This window comes from Leucopleurus acutus (assembly GCF_964270905.1).
Source record: "Leucopleurus acutus genome assembly, chromosome: 19".
In the NCBI taxonomy this organism is placed as follows: Eukaryota; Metazoa; Chordata; class Mammalia; order Artiodactyla; family Delphinidae; genus Leucopleurus; species Leucopleurus acutus.
The window spans coordinates 40,357,676-40,379,218 of NC_139161.1; the positions used below are offsets into that span (position 1 = coordinate 40,357,676).

A 21,543-nucleotide genomic window follows, 5' to 3' on the forward strand; every position below is an offset into this window, starting at 1 on the left:
GATTCTTTTATGTCTCCTTTATGGCACAGCACACTTTCTGCCATATATTTCAACTGTTTGTGTACATGCCTTTATCTCTCCTACTAGACCATAAACTCATTGAGCAGAGCTATCTGGTTGACCTTTGTATCTCCTCTAGAGTCTAGTTCCATTCCCTGCACATAGTAGACATTGGATAGCTATTGGATGAATGGATAACAGAATTTCAGATTTAAGTTTCTACTCACTGGTTTAGATATTTTTCCCTCTTGTTTGCTTCCCTCCTTCCTTTTCCATTTCCTTTTCTTTTCTTATTTCTTTTTTTGCACTGACTCATCGAACTTGTCTTCGCCACTCCCTTTTCTTACCCAGATTTGCCTCATTCTTTCCCCATTAGCAGTCACTGTGTGGGAGGGAGCACCACATGTTGCTGGTCAATTTTCTCCATCCTTTGTGGGTCTATTCACTCCAGGAATCATATGACCAGCATGGGAACCAAGTGGTGGATTACATTACCATCTTAATAACAAGACCACGTGTAAAGAAGAGTCTTCAAGGTTTGTTAATATATTGCTTTCAAGTGGGAAACTTTCTGATCCACATTTCAAGGGAAAGGGAAAAAAAAATCCTTGGGTGCTTGGGAAGCAAATCAAGGTAGATTCACACTGCGGGATGTGGAATGTTAGAGGCATCTTATTTGAGTGAAGGAAAGCAGGAAGCCATAGCATCTTCTGCTAACTGTTATTGTTGGATTCCTGCATTTCTTCTACAGCTGGAAGAAACATTAGAGATTAGGGTAGTGCAACCCTCCTATTTTCCAGATGAGAAAGCAGACCCAAAGAGGCTAAATAACTTGTGCATAAAAACTGGGATATTCGTTGCCCAGTGTTTATTCCCAACACTGAATGTGGCTTGGAAGAACCACTACCTCTTTGAAAACAGTGGAAGTTTGGCTTGAAGTGGAGGCTTCAGGTCTCTCAACTGAAGGCTTTTGCAGTGCTGAAAAGTAGACTGAGGTTGGTAGCAGGTTGGATTGGGGACAGTGTTCACCAGAAGGGCCCTGTTAACTGCTGTGATCGCTTTGCGTGGTTCCCTTCTGGGGATCTGCTCACTGGGGACTGGCTGACAGAGATCTGTTCCTTCTACATTTGAAAGGAGGCCAACATTTAATAATAAAAACATTTCCAATTTTTCTTGCTCTTTTTCCCAGCCCTCATATTCCAAATTTTGTTCCAGGCTTAATTTTCTTATCTCAGCACTATTTGTATTAAGTTTTTATTGTTTACTGTAGGTCAGATGTCAGTATGAAGCCTGGGAAATCCAGAAAGTGTCTTAGAGGCTCATGACTGCTTTTTGGTCCTTTTTAGGTGCATCTTTTACCTGACTCGTGGAACTATGTATTTTGTTGTCACTGAAATACTGTCCAGTGAACCAGTGGTTGACAGATGTGAAAGGTTACTTATTTGTGGCTAGGGAGCAGCCCTCTAAAGAGATCAGACAGCCCAGAACAGGAAGTCAAGTGCAAACAGGATGTGCTTGTCTTTACTGTAACTTGTATGCCTGTGTTTTGAAACTTGGTGTGCTTAATAAGTCAAGACTTCTAATACTTGAGCTTGGCTGAAGAAGTGTCTGCTTCTGGTTTGAAAAGGAGATAAGGCAACAAGACCTTTACTGCCCTTGCCTTTATACAGGTGCAGATCTTTCTTCTGGGGATCAGGTCATTCTTTCTTCCTGGTGCGTGGTGGTTTTTCCTAGTTTACACCATGTTGCATCCGTGTATTTTATAAAATGAAACCCCTGAATTGACTGCTAGTCTGTTACCTTTGGTAGATGCGGGATTCAAGCTGTGCTTGCTTATTTATTTTTTAATAACGATAGGAAATTCTAGCCTCTAATTCACTAGCCTTTTAAATTACAGTTTCCTTTTATTGAATTCCAGGATTTCTAGCCCAACTTTTGAGTGTTTCCTGAGCAAGGTAGTTCACAAGTGACCCTGGGGTCTTTTTAGCCTTTGAAAGTTTCCTCCGTCGTGGGAGGCTGGATCTAATGGCAACTGCTGAACTGTTTTGTACCTAGGCGAGTTTCTGGAGAAGAGATTAAGTAATTTGCTTGGGGTGGGGTGGTACCCAGCCGGTAAACAATCTTCGGAACCCCTGTTTTCTGGACCCCACCCCTACCCCCCACCATTCTTTCTTGCTTGCCACTGTGAAATCTGCTTTATTATTGTCTATTAGGGAGTAATCTTGGGGTCTTTGTGGATTATTATAACTGCTTGAGTTATTTCAGAACAATGATGGTCTCAAACCATAAACTAATGAGTACGGGGCAGGTAAAGGTTTGGGTAATGTTTTTTTGTGCATCTCGTGTCCCTGCCCCATTGCAAAGAAGACTATTCTGCCACTTTATAATTCCAGGAGCAAATGGGTGAAGTAGCAGCACATCACAACATCCCTGAAAACAGCAGTTCTTCCGGGTATCAGCACAGGTGGCTTTTTTTCTTGGATCTGTCAAGGAGTGGTGAATATGAGGCAGTTTGCACTGTGTTGTGGGATATATAGGCAAAGAATAAAACCTGAAGACCTGGTAAGCACAGGTGTTCTTCACGAGGAGATAATATCGTGTGAATACAAATGTTTTCTTTGTGGTACTGGGTGAACTAGAAATTTCCATTTCTGCTTCTTGGGATAGATACTGGGCATATCATATCCTGGCAAGAGCAGAAAACTTTTCAGAAAGTCAGCATAATTTTCAGATTGAGGTCAAACATCAAACCAAGCCCAAAGGTCTTTGGGAGGAAGGGGTTAGTCTGGATTCATCCTGGATTTATCCCCAAATCCCATCTGACTTCAGTGCAGTGCAAATAGTTACAGAGCACCAGGTAGGGCCTAGAATGTTCCATTCTCTGAATTTGGTGAACAAGAGGGGTTGAGGAGCTAAGGAACAGTCTAAGCTGTCTGGGCTACAGGAAAAGTGACAAATTTATTAGCAATGGAGTAGAATTGGAAAGAAACAGCCTAGGGCTGCATTGTGGAGAAACCACTTCTGACCACCTCACAGAAAAGTTCTTCAGACATTATAAAATTAAGAGCTAGTGGGAGGGGCCTGGAGTCTTTTAGTTCTTGGAGGATCTTTGGAAAACTAGATGGAGCCTGGTTAAAGATATCAGCCTTTTTTGTTTGTTTTTTTAAGTAGAGGATAGAGCAGATAAATTGTCACATTAAAGAACCTTAAAAAAGATTTTCTTAAAATTATTTATAACCAACTTTTACTGAGCACCTATTATGTGCTAAGCTCTAGAAATGCTTGTTATTTTAATTCTTTCAATTACCAGTTTCAGTGAAGCAGGCAGGTTCTGTTGTTTTTGAGGAAATTAAAGGGATTAAATAGCACCAAAATCTAGAGTCTTTGTTCCTTCCACACCCAGTATATTTGGCTACGTAAAGAACATCATTTTGATCCTAGGCAGACTCCCCGTCCTGAAGCATTGCCTTTTCCTAGGGTAAGGAGTAACACAAACCCTCTTACCTAGTTCCTGTCTCCTTGAACGTTTTTTTTCTATCATGGTTACCCATTAGTCAGTCACTGTCATAGTGTCTACTGAAAGCAGCGTCTTCAATCAGAAGGTCCAGACAAGCTTATCTGGTAAATCCTGTTCCCTGTAGAAGAGTACAAGGAGGATCAGAGTCTTTTTATTCTTGATGGGCTTTGTCATCAGTTTTGATGGAAGAAGGATCTCGGGGTAGTTAAACTGCAGGTCCGTTTATTTTGTTTTCAGTGTTGTTAGAAGACTTCACTCTGCACTGCTTTCTTCCCTGATTGACTTGCCCTTTGGGGCAGAATGCCTGGACTGCAATTAAATGTGTAGGTTTCTCTGCTGCACTGTTCAATCTGTCATCTCTCCTAAACGCCACACAAAGAAGCAGCCATTTAATTGGTCAGACCCCGAGGGTGATACTTTGGCACACCCCCATTGGTTAGAATTACTTTCCCCTGAACTTCAGAGCAGATGCTGAGGTCCCTCTGCAGATATTTGTCATGGACTAGTTGGAAGCAGGGAGTTTCCAGGAACATTTATAATTTGTGATTATTAAGTATGTTTTTCAGTTGTTTACAACAGTTACCACTGCAGGAAAAAAGAGCTCATTTGTTACTGGTGCAAAGTAGAGATCGCTCTCCTTTTCCCCTTCTTCATGTTGTCTTTGTAACTAACACTATGCCCAGAGACCCTCTGCTGTTCTGGTTCTCACAGCCTTTGTCCTGTTTCTCTCCCACCTGGCTTGGGGCTGTGCGCCTAGTAGCCATAGGCAAAGCTCTGCTTGGACCTGGCTGTCTGGTTGAGGTCTGTCTATTTGATTTCCAGCATTTCTTTTCTCTGTTCTCTTGCTTCTCCGTTTGCTGTTTTCATCTTTATTTGTATTCTTTGCAGTTTCATCGCAGCACCATTTCAAACCACAGCCTCCAGGAGGGCCCTGATGCCTTCTGTGCCATTTGATGCAGGGGAGGGATGGAAGTGACTGACGATCTTGTACATCTTTGAGGCTCTCCCTTTCTGGCTTTTTAATGCCGTAAGAACTGACAATCGTAACATTTTTCTATTACTTTTAGCAGATCAGTCTGTTCCTGTTCCTGTTCCTTCCTTCTTTTTCAAGCAATCTTAGCAGACGCTTAAATTATTTTCAGCATGTGTGAGGTAGGCAGCGTTACTATGACATCTTTCCTTAAAAGGATTGCTGTGGTTCTGTGGGTTTAAAACCCGTAATTTGCTCATCACCCTGGAATCACGGTTGTGGAATTTTCAAGAATGAATCTCTGTCCCTCCCCCCAGTTTTTAAAGCTCTAATGCCGTTATCATTAGTAAGATTTCAACAAATACCTGGTGATCACGTTCGCCTGGCACTGAGGTTGGAAATAAAGCTGTAAAGTGACTTGCTCTTGTTTTCTGTTTCACCTTCTGCTCCCTAATCACTGGAGAAGAATACTTTAGAAAGAATCATACGAATTGTTAAATGATTGCTTAAATGCGGTCCTGCCAGAACACTCATCCCCTTAGAATGCACTCGCCATGCCACGTTGCGCGGGGACCTTGCCTGGTTTTGTTCCTTTTGGAATCGCCAGTGGCGGGAAGAGGGCTGAGCAGATGAATGAATGACAGTTGTCCAGAGGTGTTCAAGATGCTATGAGAGCACAGACGGGGCCCAGAAGGTTTTGCTGAGGAAGTAGGTGCCACATGAGGGAGGTGGGGTGGGAGCAGGGGTCGAGACTGAGAGAGGAACTGGAGGGAGGTTCCTGAGGCCACAGTAAGCTTGGCAATTGGGGACTGAAAGCATAGCAGGGTAGCTGGAGCCGAGAGCAAGGAGGGTGGGGCCCTGGGCTCTGATGATTGACTTTCATTATTATTATTTTTATATCTTTATTGGAGTATAATTGCTTTACGGTGGTGTGTCCGTTTCTGTGCACAACAAAGTGAATCAGCTAATAAGTCTACGTATATCCCCATATCCCCTCCCTCTTGAGCCTCCCTCCCACCCTCCCTAATCCCACCCCTCTAGGTGGTCACAAAGCACCGAGCTAATCTCCCTGTGGTATGCGGCTGCTTCCCACTAGCTATCTATTTTACATTTGGTAGTGTATATATGTCCATGCCACTCTCTCACTTCGTCTCAGCTTCCCCTTCCCCCCGTGTGTCCTCAAGTCCCTTCTCTACATTTGCGTCTTTATTCCTGTCCTGCCACTAGGTTCATCAGTACCATTTTTTTAGATTTCATATATGTGCGTTAGCATACAGTATTTGTTTTTCTGACTTACTTCACTCTGTATGACAGACTCTAGGGCCATCCACCTCATTACAAATAACTCAATTTCGTTCCTTTTTATGGCTGAGTAACATTCCATTGTGTATATGTGCCACATCTTCTTTATCCATTCATCTGTCGATGGACATTTAGGATTTTCATTATTATTTAATGGTTACCAGTGAAAACACTTCTTGAGACAATTAAGTCAGAAACGCCTCTCTCCTCCACTGGACCAACACAGGTGGGCAAGAATAGAAACTGAAACAGATCCCAAATATCGAGGAAGGGCTTTACCTTTAGGAAGTGGGCATCTGTCTGGAGCACTGGTGCCCTGAGGTTGTAGGAAGTAGGAAATGCAGGTGCCTTTCTGGATGTGTAAACTAAAATTCTGGATTCCCAGGAATGGCTTTTCTATCTATGGTGCCTTTCACAAGGTTCTCAAGTGTTGAAGGTTGGTTTGGCGGGTAAGTACCCCTTTGGGCGTCCCTAGAAGGGAGCGGGAACCAGTGCGAAGCACTCCCCACCGCTGGCCGCTTCAGGCGCTTTCCCTGGTCTTCTCCTAGTCGGTCCGTTAACCTCGCTCTCCCAGTGCACAGGCCCTTGAAGCACTGGTTCTGAGGGTGGGGCATGTGGATGCTGAAAGCAGCCGCCTCTTTCTGGAGGACCACAAATGACTTGAAGAACCTGGACTTACATCCCATCGCCCTCTAGTTGTGTGACCCTGCTGTGGTTACCCAACCCTCTTGAGGTCCAGCCTCTTCATTTACAAAATAACCATTTAAATTCTGAGTTTGGGGGCAGCATTACTGTATTAAACGAGACAGTAGATGGACATGTAACAACTCACTTGGCACATGTTAGGTGTTTTGTAGTGTTTTTGCTTTTTCCTTAAAAAATAAAAATTTCTAGGATCATCTGAGAAAGGGCTTCAGGACCCCGGAGTCTGAATAACTCCCCCAGTTTTCCCCTTGCCTGTGCCTGAAATACCAGCACACGAGATCCTCTCTCTCACCTGAAGCTTTGAACATTTGTACAGAAGTGTAACACAGGGATGGGATGAGAGAGGAGCCAGGCCCCGGTGTCTCTGAAGTCTTCCCACACGTCTCAGTGTGGAGAGGCTCTGGAGAGAGGCAAACACTCGATCCTCATTGGTCCCGTGCCTTAGTCTAGTGCCTACTGTTTACTGAATGTCTAGTACTGCCTTCCACCCCTTATGTAAAACTGGAAAGCCCAGTAAGGCCTGCTCTCTCCATACTGAGCGCCAACTCTGTGTCCAGCCTGGGGGACGCAGGTAAGTGTCTTCCTGTTACAGTGAAGCTCAGAGAGGCAACTTTCTTAAGCTCCTTCAGTGACTCACTGTTAGGGCCAGGATTTAAGGACAAGTCTGACGGAATCGAAAACCAAAGTAAAACATATTTGGGAACTTTATTTTTTTAATATATATATTTTTACTGTTCCATTTTCTAAAAATTTAGCCCTAAAAGAAAATTCTTATCTAGGAACGATACATTATCCATTACCCACATCTAAAGGACTGCCTTGGAGGATGGAAAACATCCATTAGGCTTTAAAGCCTTTGGGAATGCTCCAGCCTTGAGAAAGCTCCCCTGTTTATGTCCAGCCTGTACACTACCCCAGCAGGGCTGTTGTTCTAATTCAGGCCTTGGGGTTCTAAAGTTTTCTAAAGTTCCACAATATACTTGTCTCCTCTGTGACTTAGGTGTTCTGAGTTCTTCATTCTAAAATAAATATCTCAGAAATAATCTCAGTACCACAGAGAACATGCTTCCTTGTCCCACACCTGGCAAGGGAGACCCGTCTGTAGTATGGTTGACTCTGGCAGTTGCCTTACTTACAAATGCCACAGTCACCCTATTTTATGCTCATTGTGTTGTCACCAGCATTTTAAATCTTCCCCCTCTGAGGTGGACCCCTCAGGCAGCTTTCCTGGAAAATTCCAGTTGCGACTCTGAGATTCTGTTTTACATCAAAGAGTTTTGAGGGAGTTCGAGTTTCTTTCCAGACTAACTTCTTTTGAAAAATAAGCAACCTTCCAAGTTGAGAGATGATTTTAAACTTCAGGTGAGTTCTTCAGATAATGACTGTGTCTTTATTGTGCGGGTGATGTGATCAGCTGTGTCATAGTCCCCATCCAGCCCCGTCCCTTGGGTGGTAGGAAACTCGGGCTCTGCGCGACCAGAGGGAGAGAGGGACGTTGGGCTTGCCAGTCAATAGTTGCTATTGAACAGCTGAGCTGTTGCCATTTTAGACTTGTAACATATAGTTTAATGATAGTTTATTTTGTTTTGCTATTTATGGAGCATTTACTGTAGGTTAGGCACTTTGTTAGGTTAGGCACTTCTCATCCCTACAGTAACCTTCCAACAGGGGAGGTGTTACCTTCTTATACAGGTGAGGAAACGGACTCAGAAAGCTTAAGTAGCCTGCCCAAGGTTAGCTACCTTTGTTTTTTAAATTTTATTTATTTATTTATGACTGCCTCGGGTCTTTGTTGCTGCAGCGGGGTGGAGGGGGGGCTACTCTTTGTTGCGGTCATTGCGGTGGCTTCTCTTGTTGCGGAGCACGGGCTCTAGGTGTGCTGGCTTCAGTAGTTGTGGCACGCAGGCTCAGTAGTTGTGGCTTATGGGCTTAGTTGCTCCGCGGCATGGGGGATCTTCCCGAACCAGGGCTTGAACCTCTGTCCCCTGCATTGGCAGGCGGATTCTTAACCACTGGACCACCAGGGAAGTCCCACTACCTTTGTTTTAGATAAAGAACTTTTTCGTAGTCACTTTATGTCACTGTAAATATTGGCAAAATGCTTTTGGCCCTAAGCAGAGATAACTAGTACTTGCCTCATGGGCTGTATTGATAAAATATGGACTGTTTCTCTGACCTCGACTTGTTCATTCCACAAATTATTTGGGTGCCTGCTATGAAGTGGCACTGTGCTAGATGATGTGGATAGAAAAGTGAAGACAGATGAGGTTCCTGCCCTTGGAGTTTATACTGTAAACAGACAGATATAATTACAGATTATGATCATTTTCCCAAAGGAAACTGAAAGGGCAATGAGCGAGTGTGTGACTGGGGAGGACTCCTCTAAACAGGTGACGCTTGAGCAGAGGCCTGAGGATGAGAATGAGCAGTAGCGGCAGGGAGCAAGTGCAGGGACCCCGCGGCGGGAGGGAGCCTGGTGTCCTTGAAGAGCTGAAAGCTCACAAGGCGTGAAGCTTAGTAAGTGGTCGGGAAAGTAGCAGGACATGAATTGGGGAAGTGGGCCGGGGCTGGCAGCATACGTGGGGTCTTTTAACCGTGTAAGGAGTGGGAATTTTTTTTTTAACATCTTTATTGGAGTATAATTGCTTTACGATGTTGTGTTAGTTTCTGCTTTATAACAAAGTGAATCAGCTTTATAACAAAGTGAATACATATATATATATATCCCCGTCTCTCCTCCCTCTTGTGTCTCCCTCCCACTCTCCCTATCCCACCCTTCTAGGTGGTCACAAAGCACCGAGCTGATGTCCCTGTGCTATGCGGCTGCTTCCCACTAGGTATCTGTTTTACGTTTGGTAGTGTATATATGTCCATGCCGCTCTCTCACTTCGTCCCAGCTTACCCTTCCCCCTCCCCAAGGAGTGGGAATTTTTAATTCTCAAATGTAATGGGAGTCCATGAAAGAGCTTTAAGTGTTTTTGTCAGGGAAGGAAGAAAGAATTGTGGAGGAAGAACTGGAGAGAGGCAAGAACTGAAGCTGGGAAACTAGTTAGGAAGCAGTTCTCTTGTCCAAGAAGCTATGAGAGACCCTGGAAATGCAATAGTACACAGAGTCCCTGCCCTTATGGATTTTTAAATTCTAGTTAGGGAAGGCAGTTAACAAGTAAGCAAGTAACACCAGCTAGTACTAAGTGTTAGGCATGAGATTAGAAAGTGACAATTTAAAGTGAAGGTGAATGACAAGAAGGAGCCAAGCATGTGATATTCTGGGGAGAAGAGTCCAGGCGGAAGGAACAAACAGCAAATTCAAAGGGCCTAAGGAGGGAAATGTGAGTAATAGATGAGAGATGCGATCTGGACCACTGTCGGGGGCAAGGGAGATGGAGATGGGCACTGCCGAATCTTCAGCTTGAGAATGGTGTTTTTTTTGTTTTTTTTGTTTTTTGCGGTACGCGGGCCTCTCACTGTTGTGGCCTCTCCCATTGCAGAGCACAGGCTCCAGACGCGCAGGCTCAGTGGCCATGGCTCACGGGCCCAGCCGCTCCGCAGCATGTGGGATCCTCCCAGACGGGGGCACGAACTCGTGTCCCCTGCATCGGCAGGCGGACTCTCAACCACTGCGCCACCAGAGAAGCCCAAGAATGGTGTTTAAAGCCACCTGACTGGGGTCTCCTCGAGAGAGAGAGAGTGTGGATGGAGAGGACGTGGAAGACAGCCTAGGTACTGTCAAAACTTAAGAACAGAGGGAGGGGGGCAGCACGGAAGCTTTGAGGCAGGAGGAAAACCAAGGGTGCAGAGTTCTGGAAGCTAAGAGATGCCTAGAGGGGAGAGCTTTTCCAGGAGGAAGGATGGGTTGCCTGTGTCCAGCCCTGCTGGGAGGTTGAGGAAGATGAAGCTACAGAGTGTCACTCGGACCTGGCCACTTGGAAGTCCTGGTGACCTTACAAAGAAGAGATTAGGCAGAGTGATTGAGTCAGGCTAGGCTGGAAAAGGTTGAAGAGTGAATTAGAGGTTGAGGAAGTGCAGTCGAATATTTGGAGAAATTTTGATGTAGAGAGCAGAGAAAAGGACCTTTACTGAGGAGTGGCGGGTGTGGAGTCAACATGTTGTGGGGGTTTTTGTTATTTTTTATTTTATTTTATTTTTTACAAATTACAAATATTTTATTAGATGCTTTAAAAACTCTTTTTATAAACTTTAAAATGTAACTAGAGAGAGACTTCCCTGGTGGTGCAGTGGTTAGGAATCCGCCTGCCAATGCAGGGGACACAGGTTCGAGACCCGGTCCGGGAAGATCCCACATGCTGCAGAGCAACTAAACCCGTGAGCCACAACTACTGAAGCCCACGCGCCTAGAGCCCGTGCTTGGCAACAAGAGAAGCCACTGCAATGAGAAGCCCGCACACCTCAACGAAGAGTAGCCCCCGCTCGCCTCAACTAGAGAAAGCCCGCGTGCAGCAACAAAGACCAATGCAGCAAAAAAAAGAAATATATATATATATATATATAAAACTAGAGAAGTGTACAAATTCTAAGCGTACAGTTTGATGAATTTTCACAAAGTAAACATCTATATAACCAGCACTCATATTAAGCAACAGAACATTACCAGAAGTCCCCTTGTGCCCCCTTCCATCTACTGTCGGAGGATAACCCCTGTGCGATTTCTAGCACCATATAGTAATCTTCTTGTGTTGGAATTTTATATAAATGGAATCATTTAGTATGCGTTCTTTTGTGCCTATCTTCTTTCACTCAGCATTATAAGATTCATCTTTACCGTTGCATGGAGCAGTAGTTTGTTTATTCTCATTGCTGTATGAATATACCTTTATTTCTCCATTCTACTGTGGATCGACATTTGGATCTTTTCCACCTTGGGGCTATTACAATAGAACTGCTGCAAACATTCTTGTATACTTCTTTTGGTAAACATGTTTCTGTTGGGTATGTACCTGGAAGTGGAATTGCAAAGCCCTGGGGTGTGTGTGTGTGTTTTTACAAAGTGGTTGTGCCAGTTCATATTTTTTGCCAGCAGAAAATCCTGTCAACACTTGCTAGTATCTGTCTTTTCCATTTTAGCCATTCCAGTGGGTGTTTGGTGGAAACACATTGTGATTGTAATTTGTACTTGCATTATGACAAGGAAGAGTTTTTTAAGTCTGGGAGGTCCTGGAAAGTGTCTCTGTGCTGATGGGAAAGCTCCAGTAGAGGTGGAAAGCAGACGCTCAGAGGGTAATAGGCTGCAGGGCAGACAGACTGATTTTTTTTTTTTTGGTGGAATCGGGAACACTTCTCTTGTGGCCTACGGAGTGTAGGCTTCAGGGTCTAAGCGACTTAGATTCAAATTCTGGCTTTACTGCCCTCTAGCCATGACCTTTAGTGAGTTACTTAACTTCTCTGAACCTTGGTTTTCTTACCTGAAAATGGGAAGAACTAATCTGCCTTGCCAGATGGTTGTGAGAATCACATGAGATAACACTAGGTAGTACCTAGCTCAGTGCCTGGCAGATAAGAAGCATTCTTCCAGCAGAGTATGGCTACTTTCTTCTTTACTTCTCAGAATATGTAATTATTGTACAATTATTTCAAAGAGGCATGGCTAAGCCATATTGATAGGTTTTTCATAGCATTTCCTTTCAAAGCCATTGCATTGCAGTTCCTTTCAAAGTCATCCTTTAATTGCTTCTTAAGGATGATATACAAGATGAAGCAAAGCCCATTCTGTATTAATGTTCCAGAACGTGGGACACTTTCCTTTCTGCTCTTAACAGCATAGATGCTTTTGATAATTCCAGCAATACAGTAGTGATAGTAGGCAAACCACCCTCAATAAACTGGAGATGATTCTGTAAGGCTTGCAACTAGCCATTTTCTGATTCGTCATGTCATGAAGGTACTTCTTTGAGGATTGGGGGCATTTTAATTAGGTTTTTTCCAAAGGATTTTTGTAATGTCTTATATGGTAGGTTCACCATAAGTATGTTAATTCCAAGATGTTGCTGTCTCTGCAACCGGGTGAAGCCTGTAGCTTGGCACACAGAACAGTTAACTAAAATCAGAACAGATTGGATGAGAATCTTGGGGGCCTCAACTTTAGTGCCTTAGATGTTGGTGGTTAGCAAGGTGGTTTTGGAGTTGCATTGCAAACTCAGAGATTTTACTAAGATGCTGACGTTCTGACCTTTTTACTCCGTGGGTCCATTCTGACCCTTCTTCTGTCTTCCATGGGAAAGTCCGTGACAACCACTGATCCACTTAAAATCATTTGTCTTGAGCAGGTGGACAGGTAGAGAAGTGATTGTTTTAAAATTACTTAGTATTCTAGGACTTAATAGGGAGAAATCACGGTATCTGCCCTCTTGCCTCTAACTATGGCTGTACTCAGCCTACCTGGAATAGGTCACTTATCTTATCCTGTTCTTAGCACTGTAATTTTCCTGTTCAACAGGGTTCAGTCTCCCAAGAAATACCAGCTTACTTATCAAGCTGACAAAACCCCATGTGCGAGCTAGCCGTCCTTGCCTCATACCACTGGGTCCTTCCACAGGGAATAGTACATTTTCTTGTTCACCCCAGCCCTACATCTCCCATCTTCTTTACCCTTTAGGCAAATTGGAAGAGGAGAGCCTGGCAGGTTTCAAACAAACGCAGTAGGAGAGCAGTCAGACTGTATTTGAAAATTAGATCGCCAAGTCCCATCTTTTCTGAAGAGGGTGAGGGGAATTGGCGAAGGAATTTTCAAGCCCTTGGCGAAGATTTGATGATAATTTTCTTTGCAGATCAGAAAGAGGTTTGCAGATCAGAGAGGGAAGTTTTTCACAGTTGTCAACCTAGGGAGAATTCTTTATACATCCCACAATTGGTTCCACTTTCAGTCCTTAAGTAATAGATGCCACATGTGTGTCTCTGTTTAGGGCTGATGGATGCAACGTACTCCCCAAAGAAGAGTGTTATTTGTACGGCAGTGTTAAAATGACAGACTCTTTGCTTTCACTCCCTGAAATAACCCTGAATGTAGTTCTCATTTAGGCTTAGGGCTTTCCAGTTTGGCAAGACCACGTTAAGAAATGTGTCTTTTGGTAGTTAAATATATGTCACAAAGAGTAGAAGCCTAGTTTGCTGACTTCAGTGGCCCTGTTCTGTTAGGGTGAGCAGGTCTAAGGTATTTTTAGCACTGGAGACTCTTCCCCAGTGACCCCTGCCCACACACCCACATCCCCAGGATGAGGCTGCATTCTCCACCCATACATGGGGCTGGTGGAATAACCAAGGGGCAAATTTCAAGTCTTCCCACACAGCCAAGTCCTTGTAAGAGTAGCCAGATACTCCAACAGGCTGACGGTGTTTCTTTCAGAGCTGTTCTGAGGAGGCAGGCAGTTAAGTTTAGAACCAAAGTTAGAGGATGGAAATAGTGCTGAGGAAGACAGGTCGTCTTGATTCCTAGCTAAGGAAAAGCTTTTTTAGCTTCTGTACCAGGAGGGCTGAGTTGAGCTGTATATATCGTGCCTGACTGGGCCCAGGGTCCCCGGGGGCAAGGACCTTGTGGAATTCACTTTTGGTCTCCCCGGTGCCCAGCACATCTGGTGCTTCCCAAGTGCTTGCAAAAGCACATGAAATGAAACAAGGTACAGCTGGCCGGCTTTCCAGAGTTCCCGACTGATGGTGCCTTACCGAGTGGGTCTACCCATTCCGTGACAAAGTCCTTACCTCTTAGGGAAAACAATTGCAACACGTGGATTCCCCTTGTGTGGAAGAGAAGTCTGTTTTTTTCTTGTGGTTAAATATTTCATTCTTCCATCTCTCTCTGCTAATGCCGTCAGCCTATCTTTGGTTCCATCTGTCTTCACCTCTGTTCCACCCTCTGGTGAAGGAGGTTGTAGTCCATCCCCACGTCTCATCACTTGGTCACTTTTCTTCCCACTCCTGGTCGTCGCTCCCATCATTCATTGCCAGCTTCCCTTCTTCTTTCAGCTCTTAGTCTTGGGGGCTTTCCTCTGTGGTCTATGAATACGTCTACATTTCTCTTATCTCATGACCTCTGCTGCCTTCTCTCTTCCCTTCGCTGTCAAAAGTTTCTAGAAGGAATGATTTATCCTTAAAGTCTGGCAAGTCCTCACTTCTCATTCACTTCCCAACCTGTGGTTACCGGTCAGCTTGTCTCTTCCTAAACTGCTCGGGCATGGAGCACACTCACAGTTTCCTAAAACTGGGTCCATCTCATTCTTCTGCGTGTTCTCCTCTCTGGGTCATTAAACAACGTTGAAAATTTCTTTTTGAAATTCAAGACACTGTTCCTGTTCTCCCACCTCTGAGCATGCTTCATTCCTTCCTCTGTGCTGGTTGGTTCTCCTCTGCTTGCTCTTCGGATCACACGTTCCTGAGGGCTCTCCCAGGCTGGCTTCTCTTCTGACCCGGACTGTCTACCCAGCCTTCTGGCCCTCTCTGACTGTACATACTTTCCAGTAGGCGAGGATCCACAAACCTTTATCTTCAGCCGACACGGTGCTGTGCATACACCAGCAGATCCCACAAGTCAGGTACAAAACTCAACTCAATCTTAACCTGCCCCCGCTCCGCATTTCACACACAGACACATGCTCTTCCCGAGGGCTTTATCCCAGTCAACCATTCCACTCTCTCTCCTGTTGTGTAACTCAGAGAGCCAGCATCTTCTCTCCCCTCCCCCCACCTCTTCAGTTCATTGCCACATCCTGCTAAATTTGTCACAGATCTAGCTGTCTCTTTCTCTTTTGCCCATATCCTCATATCTTTCTTCCAACCTGCCCCTCTCGGATTTGTCCTCCACACCGCTTACTGCTGTAAGTGGCCACGCTAAAATGCAAATAAGATCGCAAAACCTGGTTGCCTGAACCGTTCATTGTGTCCCACTACCTATAGGATGAAGTCCAGACTCCTTACCATGGAATACAAGGTTTTTCTTTTAAATGGCTGCTTGTTTACTTGCTGTGCTCTCAGCCACCCCTACCCTTACCTTTGACCCAACCAAGCATTTTGTAGTTTCTTTAATGCCCTGGTGCAGTTCTTGGTTGTTTCTTGAAAAGTCTTTTTGCTCTTAACTTTCTGGTCCGTAATAGTGTTACTGACCAGGGTTCTCGGCCTCCTTTATCAATAGAAATTGATAAGAGGCCAGATGAGAAATTCAGGCAAGGCTTTCCTGGGGCCCCTGCTGCAGCAGGGGGAGCGAGAACAAGCGGCAGGTTCCCTTGCTCACTCGCTTGCTGAGCAGGGGTGCGAGCTGTTTCCTTATATGGGTTGAGGATAGGAGCAGGTCCAGGGGTCGGACTTGAGGGCTGGCTGGGGTGTTCTGCCCACCCCTCTGGCGGTGGTGTGTGCAGGGGGCATGCACAGTGCCCTGCTTTTGCTCCCTGCCTTTGCTCCTGGCTCTTTAGAAGTGGCAGTTGGGTTTTTGGTCTTTTTGTATCTTGTTGTCCATAATTTGCCCCAGTGCATGCACGTAGTTATTTTTAGTACCTTATAATTTATTTGTATTTTGTTGCTCCAGGAGACGTTTATCCGGGTGAAGCATTGCCGCAAAGGGTCCCAGGGTCCCAGCCTGTCTCAATAGGATATGTCTTCCCTGGTCACTCCTCCATCCCTGAGGAGCTGATCATTGTTCCCATCTTTGTAACCCCCCTTACACTGCACAAACCTCTGTTAAAGCACTGATCACCCTGAAATTTCAATTTTTGGTTTTACATTTCTAGTTCCCCTACTAGACCATGAACTTAGGTAATCGACCATACTCACCTAGCACTGGAGACACAGCAAGGCATTGGCTCCTCTAAGGGCTGCATGCATGAATGAGTGGAGGATTTGACAGGTTAGTGAACCACCCACAGCTTTGTCTCAAGGCTGCTCTGCTGTTCCCCTTCCCCTGACCTCATTCAGTTAATTGATGCATCCTGCTGATTCTGTCAAAGATCTATCTGTCCATGTTTGGGACAAGCCCAGGAAGCCAAATGGTAGTTGTGAAATCTTTAGGTTTACTTTTTACCTGTGCTGTCTCAGAGAAATTGCAGTGAAAGCATTGTTGTAATGCTAGTAGCAACAACTAAGGTTTATTTAGTGCTCTACAGCCTGGAGAATCTCAGATGAGAAAAATGAAGTACAGAAAGGCTATGACTTGTTAGAGGTAGGTAACAGCCCAGGTCTTCAGATTCCAGATCCTCTGATCTTTGTATTATTACACACTGTTTCAGATGCTTCCATCAACAGGTGATTTAAAGAGTTACAATCTTCCTCTTTCGGAGGGCTACTACTCTGCTGTTGCCTGCAGTCTCTTGCCAACAAATAACTCAGTTATTTTACTGCTCTGGGCTTCATTATTCCTTGTGAATTCGTAAGGCAGATTAAGTCCCTGTTTTCTGGGAATTGAGAATCTTCAGACAAGTCATAGTGAGTCAGAGAGAAATGTTTTTGATGTGAAGGAAATGGAACGAATGTGTGGTTAGTTAATCTTTAAATATTGTATGTGATTCATTCATTCAGTAGTACTTGTTGAGCCACCCATCTGCTGGGCACTGTATGACTGTCATGGTCCCTGCTCTCATGGGGGTCATAGGCCACGGGGTGAGACAGGTATTAATCGGACATGCCTGCAAAAGTGAATGCATGTATTATTGGAGGCGGTGTTGGGAAGCCGGAAAGGCCCTGGAGTAATCACGAGGCCAAAGGTTATAGCTGGGTGAACCAGGAAGTTCCTTCCTCCTGCTGGGCCTCTTTCTTTTCCTCTAAAAAATAACCAAGGTGGAACCCGTTGGTGTCTTAGTTCCTTCCAGCTTACTACGTCTTTGAACTCTTATCTAACAAAGGCACATTCAGTGAGTCAGAAGGCAGAGCAGAAAGTACGATTCTTTTGTGTGAACTGATTGTTAAAACATGACATGTTTCATTCGTTATCTCTGTAAGCAGAGTTCAGGCTTACAGTTTCCATCCTGACTACCTTGGTCTACTGAGAAAAGCACATTTTACTTTATTAAAGCAGCGCTTGGCATTTTAGTGGACCCCCTTGCAATGTTTAGTTTATTCTGACATTTGAGAGATTGGATCCTCTTTGTTCTGTGATCTCAAAAAATCATCAACCCCCCAGCCCCTAATTCCTGTATTTGATATGTAAAATGGAAGTAATAGCCCAAAACTTCTTAATAAGCCCGCAGAGGCACTGATTCAGCAAGGAAGCATCTGCTGTGTGCACGACACTGCTGAGTACAGAACAGACACGAATAAGAAGTGGTCCCTGCCCTCAAGGAATGTATGGTTTAGTCGTAGAAAAAAAGCATAACTATTACAGGTGCCGTGGTAGACGTTGATGTAGGGTCAGACGTACAAATGTAAGAGCTGTACGTAAGTTCTGCTGGCTGGTGGGAGGGGAAACCACGGGGCAATGTAGTATAGGGAAGAGAATGTTAGGTTTAGAGTCAGAAGAGCCGGGTTTTTGGAATCTCCCTTCTGTATATATTAGTTGTGTGACCTTGATTCCTTTGAGCCTGGGTCGCCTCATCTAAATAAAGGAAGTAATGATCCTTCTGCCCCATGGTCAACGTGAGTGTGGAACTGTACACGTGTGTATGATAGAGCTCTATCTGTCTGAGCTCTAGGGGCAAGGTCATGTTCCTGAATAAAATGGCTGTTAGGCCACTTGTAATTGCTAAGACAAAAGATTTTTTTTTTAATATATATATATATATTTATTTATTTATTGTGCGGTACATGGGCCTCTCATTGTTGTGGCCTCTCCCGCTGCGGAGCACAGGCTCGGGACGCACAGGCTCAGCGGCCATGGCTCACAGGCCCAGCCACTCCGCGGCATGCGGGATCCTCCCGGATCGGGGCACGAACCCGTGACCCCTGTATCGGCAGGCGGACTCTCAACCACTGTGCCACCAGGGAAGCCCCAGACAAAAGATTTATTTGAAGTAAAGCTCTCAGATTAAACCCAAACAGGCATCAGCAACCTTTCAAAGGTAGCGTGCCAGCTCTGCTGCCTTTGCCAGCCTGTCCTGCAGATCAGGTGTCTGTGCGCACCTTTCCTGTAACGGCAGCGGGTGTGGTGCAGGAGGCAGTAGGAAGTCCGGTGGCCCCCGAAAGCCCATCCTCACCTTGACTGTGATGGGAGGTGTGGACTGATGTCACTGCTCACCTGTGCCCTCAGGAATGGGGACGCCGTCAAGCTGTGTCTTAACTCTGACCTTTACCCCCTTCTCCCTAGTGCCAGATTTTATCATGTGGGCAACCTGCTGCAACTGGTTCTGCCTGGATGGACAGCCTGAGGAGGCCCCACCACCCCAGGGAGCCAGGACGCAGGCCTATTCCAACCCTGGGTACAGCTCCTTCCCTTCCCCCACGGGCTCGGAACCAAACTGCAAGGCCTGCGGGGCCCACTTCGCAAGCATGACCAGGAAGGTGAGTGTCGACCTCTCGGCCTGCTCGGTCGCTGTAGCCTCAGGCCTTCAGGCAAGTCTGCTGACCCTTCCATGGTGCCTGCCCCTGGCCTTTGCCTGTGCAAAGCTGGCAACCCAGACCTGTCCTTTCACAAAGGTATTAAAACTAACCAAGCAAAAGCAACACATCTTGGCGTAGATTTGGAGCCAGCTAGATCTGAATTCTGATAGCAGCTAGGCAACTTCCTAGCTGTATGACTTAACCTGTCTTGAGATTCATCTTCTCCGTCTATGAAGTAGGGATATAATAATTGTACCCAAGTCAACATCTCGCAATGTTGTGGGAATAAAATGCGCTAAGCTGCGAAGGGTGCCCGGTGCGATGCTTGGGGTGCAGCAGGCACTTGCTGTTATTTCCTTCATTAGCTGCCGTCATAAAAAGCCTGGCTGCAGGTGAACTTGTTCTTTTTATTGAAAACAGTGTCAAGGACATCTCAGGTGCGTCAGGACCCTAACAAGATGAAGACTGGAGCTTATTTACTGTTGCCGTTTCATTTGAAATGCATGGTAGCCGTGTTTTCCAGATTAGTGAGCAGGAGGTAAAATCACTGGCTGGGCCATGGTGTACGGGTGAGGGCCATCCCTCTGTCTGTGGTAAGCACGCCTGGGGCCGAAGGTGAGCCCTGACCCAGAGAACTGCTGCATCTGTCTTCTTCTGCAGAATGAGAGGTTTGCAGCCTAGAATGTGACGTTTAAATGATGATAAGGAGAAATTTGAGAGGAAAAAATACTTTCTAAACCACCTTCTGTATGCCAGGGACTATTTTAAGCAATTTATAGAGTTTTTGTTTCATTTAATCCTCACAGTAACTCTATGATGTAGGTTTTAGGGTCCCTACACCCCACTTTACATATGAGAAACTAAGGCTTAAAGTTTAACAGGTAAAAAGGAAACTGTCAAGTTCCTGACAGCATTGGAGACATTAAAATACTCATTCTTTCCCCTCTACTTAAGTAGCGCCCCAAGATCACCTGGTTATTAAATGGCAGAGCCAGGATTCAAACATAGGTCTTTGACTCTCAAGCTTTCTCCCAGAAGACAGTCAGCATGTCAGAATTTCTGCAGCTCAAAGTGTTGACCAGCCACCCCTTTGTAACTGTAAGACAATGGAGAATTGGCATTTTGCCTTGTAGGTTGTATTTTGCCTATACCTCAGTGCAGTGCGGGGAAGGTGGGTACGTAGCCAAGCTTTGTTGTGGTTTGCTTGGCTACCCCAGTCACTGAGAACTCAACCAGAGAGGCTCCTGCAGGCCAGGGGACTGTGGCTCAGTGGGCAGGGGTGCCTCTCCTTTTATACGTAGGCTGAAGGTTCAGTCCCTGATGGAGACTGAAGTGGCGAGTAGGAGGAACTCGGGGCCACGTGGCCTCAGTGCTGTCGGTGGTGGAGACGGTGGGGTGGAGTTAGGGTCTGAGATGAGATGGAAGGAGGGCTGTCGGGTCCTGGTCATGTGCCTGGCACTGAGCCTGGCATTTCAGATGCGTTGTCTCACTGAAACCTTACAGCAGCCTATGATGTGTGTATTGCTATCATTTGTTCCCATTCTACAGATGAAGAAATTGTTCCCTTTATCTAAGGTAGTAGTTTCAGGGACTCCTCAAGTACATCAATAGTCTGTTGGATGTCAAAGCTCGTGCTGTTTTCATTGTTACATTGTGAGAAATGCTAGGAACAACCAGCTGAAGTGGCAGAGTAATTGGCAAGAAAGGAATAGGGAAAACCCTCGTTTAAATGAGGCAGCATGGGGAATTCCCTGGCGGTCCAGGCGTCGCTTTCACTGCCGAGGCTGTGGGTTCAATCCCTGGTCAGGGAACTACGATCCCGCAAGCCGTGTGGAGCGGCCCCCCCAAAAAAATTAATTAAGAAATAAACAAATAAAGGAAGCAGCATGAATTTGCAATAGGTTTGTTTGAAACCACCCTCCCCCCTTTTTTTTTAAAGTCAGTTATCCTCTGGAGTGGAAATGGAGAGAAAGCGCAGAGAGGACGATGGTGGTGATCCAGGCTCAGGATAAGCATGTCGAGCACATTGGAAACTTGAGAGAACCAGGGGATCTAGCGAGTTCTTGACATTGCTCAGCCTGAAGAGAGAACGTGAATGAACAAAGAAACCGCCCCCAGAGAAAGGAGAATGATGGTTGGGTCAGGGTGGGAAGATGCTTTATTTTCCTTATAGTGGTTATCACCACCCAACATACATGTGTTTGTGGATTGCCTGTCTTCTCAGATGGTACATAGGATAAGGGATTTTGTCAATTTTGTTCTCAACTTTTCCCCAGTATCTAGAACAGTGACTGACACGTGGTAGGTAGGCAATAAAATTTTAGAAATAAATGAATGAATGAACGAATGACTGCTGAGTTGAGAGCAGTTTGAAAAAGAGGAAGTAGACCAGAGAATTTCTATTTTCATCACTTTATGGCTGACATTTCCATGCTGAAGATTTTCACTGAGGGCCGATTCTGTCCCAGCAGCATGCTAGTAGCTGGAGCTTACAGTTTTGTGGAGAGAATACTAAGACATAGGTCTTTCCCTTAGGGAGCTTACTGTCTGGTCGAGGAGGCCCACATTTACAAAGAACTAATAA

General features: G+C 45.3%; 1 protein-coding gene across 5 annotated transcripts in view; it reads left to right on the forward strand.

The window, feature by feature from the left end:
* RFFL (ring finger and FYVE like domain containing E3 ubiquitin protein ligase) overlaps nt 1–21,543 on the forward strand; it is a 67,372-nt gene that overhangs the window by 29,763 nt on the left and 16,066 nt on the right. For 3 of the 5 annotated variants that reach the window (XM_082861209.1, XM_082861205.1, XM_082861208.1), the window contains exon 2: nt 18,733–18,920. In XM_082861209.1, the coding sequence (XP_082717335.1) occupies nt 18,741–18,920 (180 nt within the window). In that variant the 5' untranslated portion in view covers nt 18,733–18,740. Of the gene's footprint in view, nt 1–9,289; nt 9,332–9,549; nt 10,215–18,732; nt 18,921–21,543 lie in introns of those variants that run through there. The other 2 variants (XM_082861207.1, XM_082861206.1) reach the window with 2 other exon arrangements.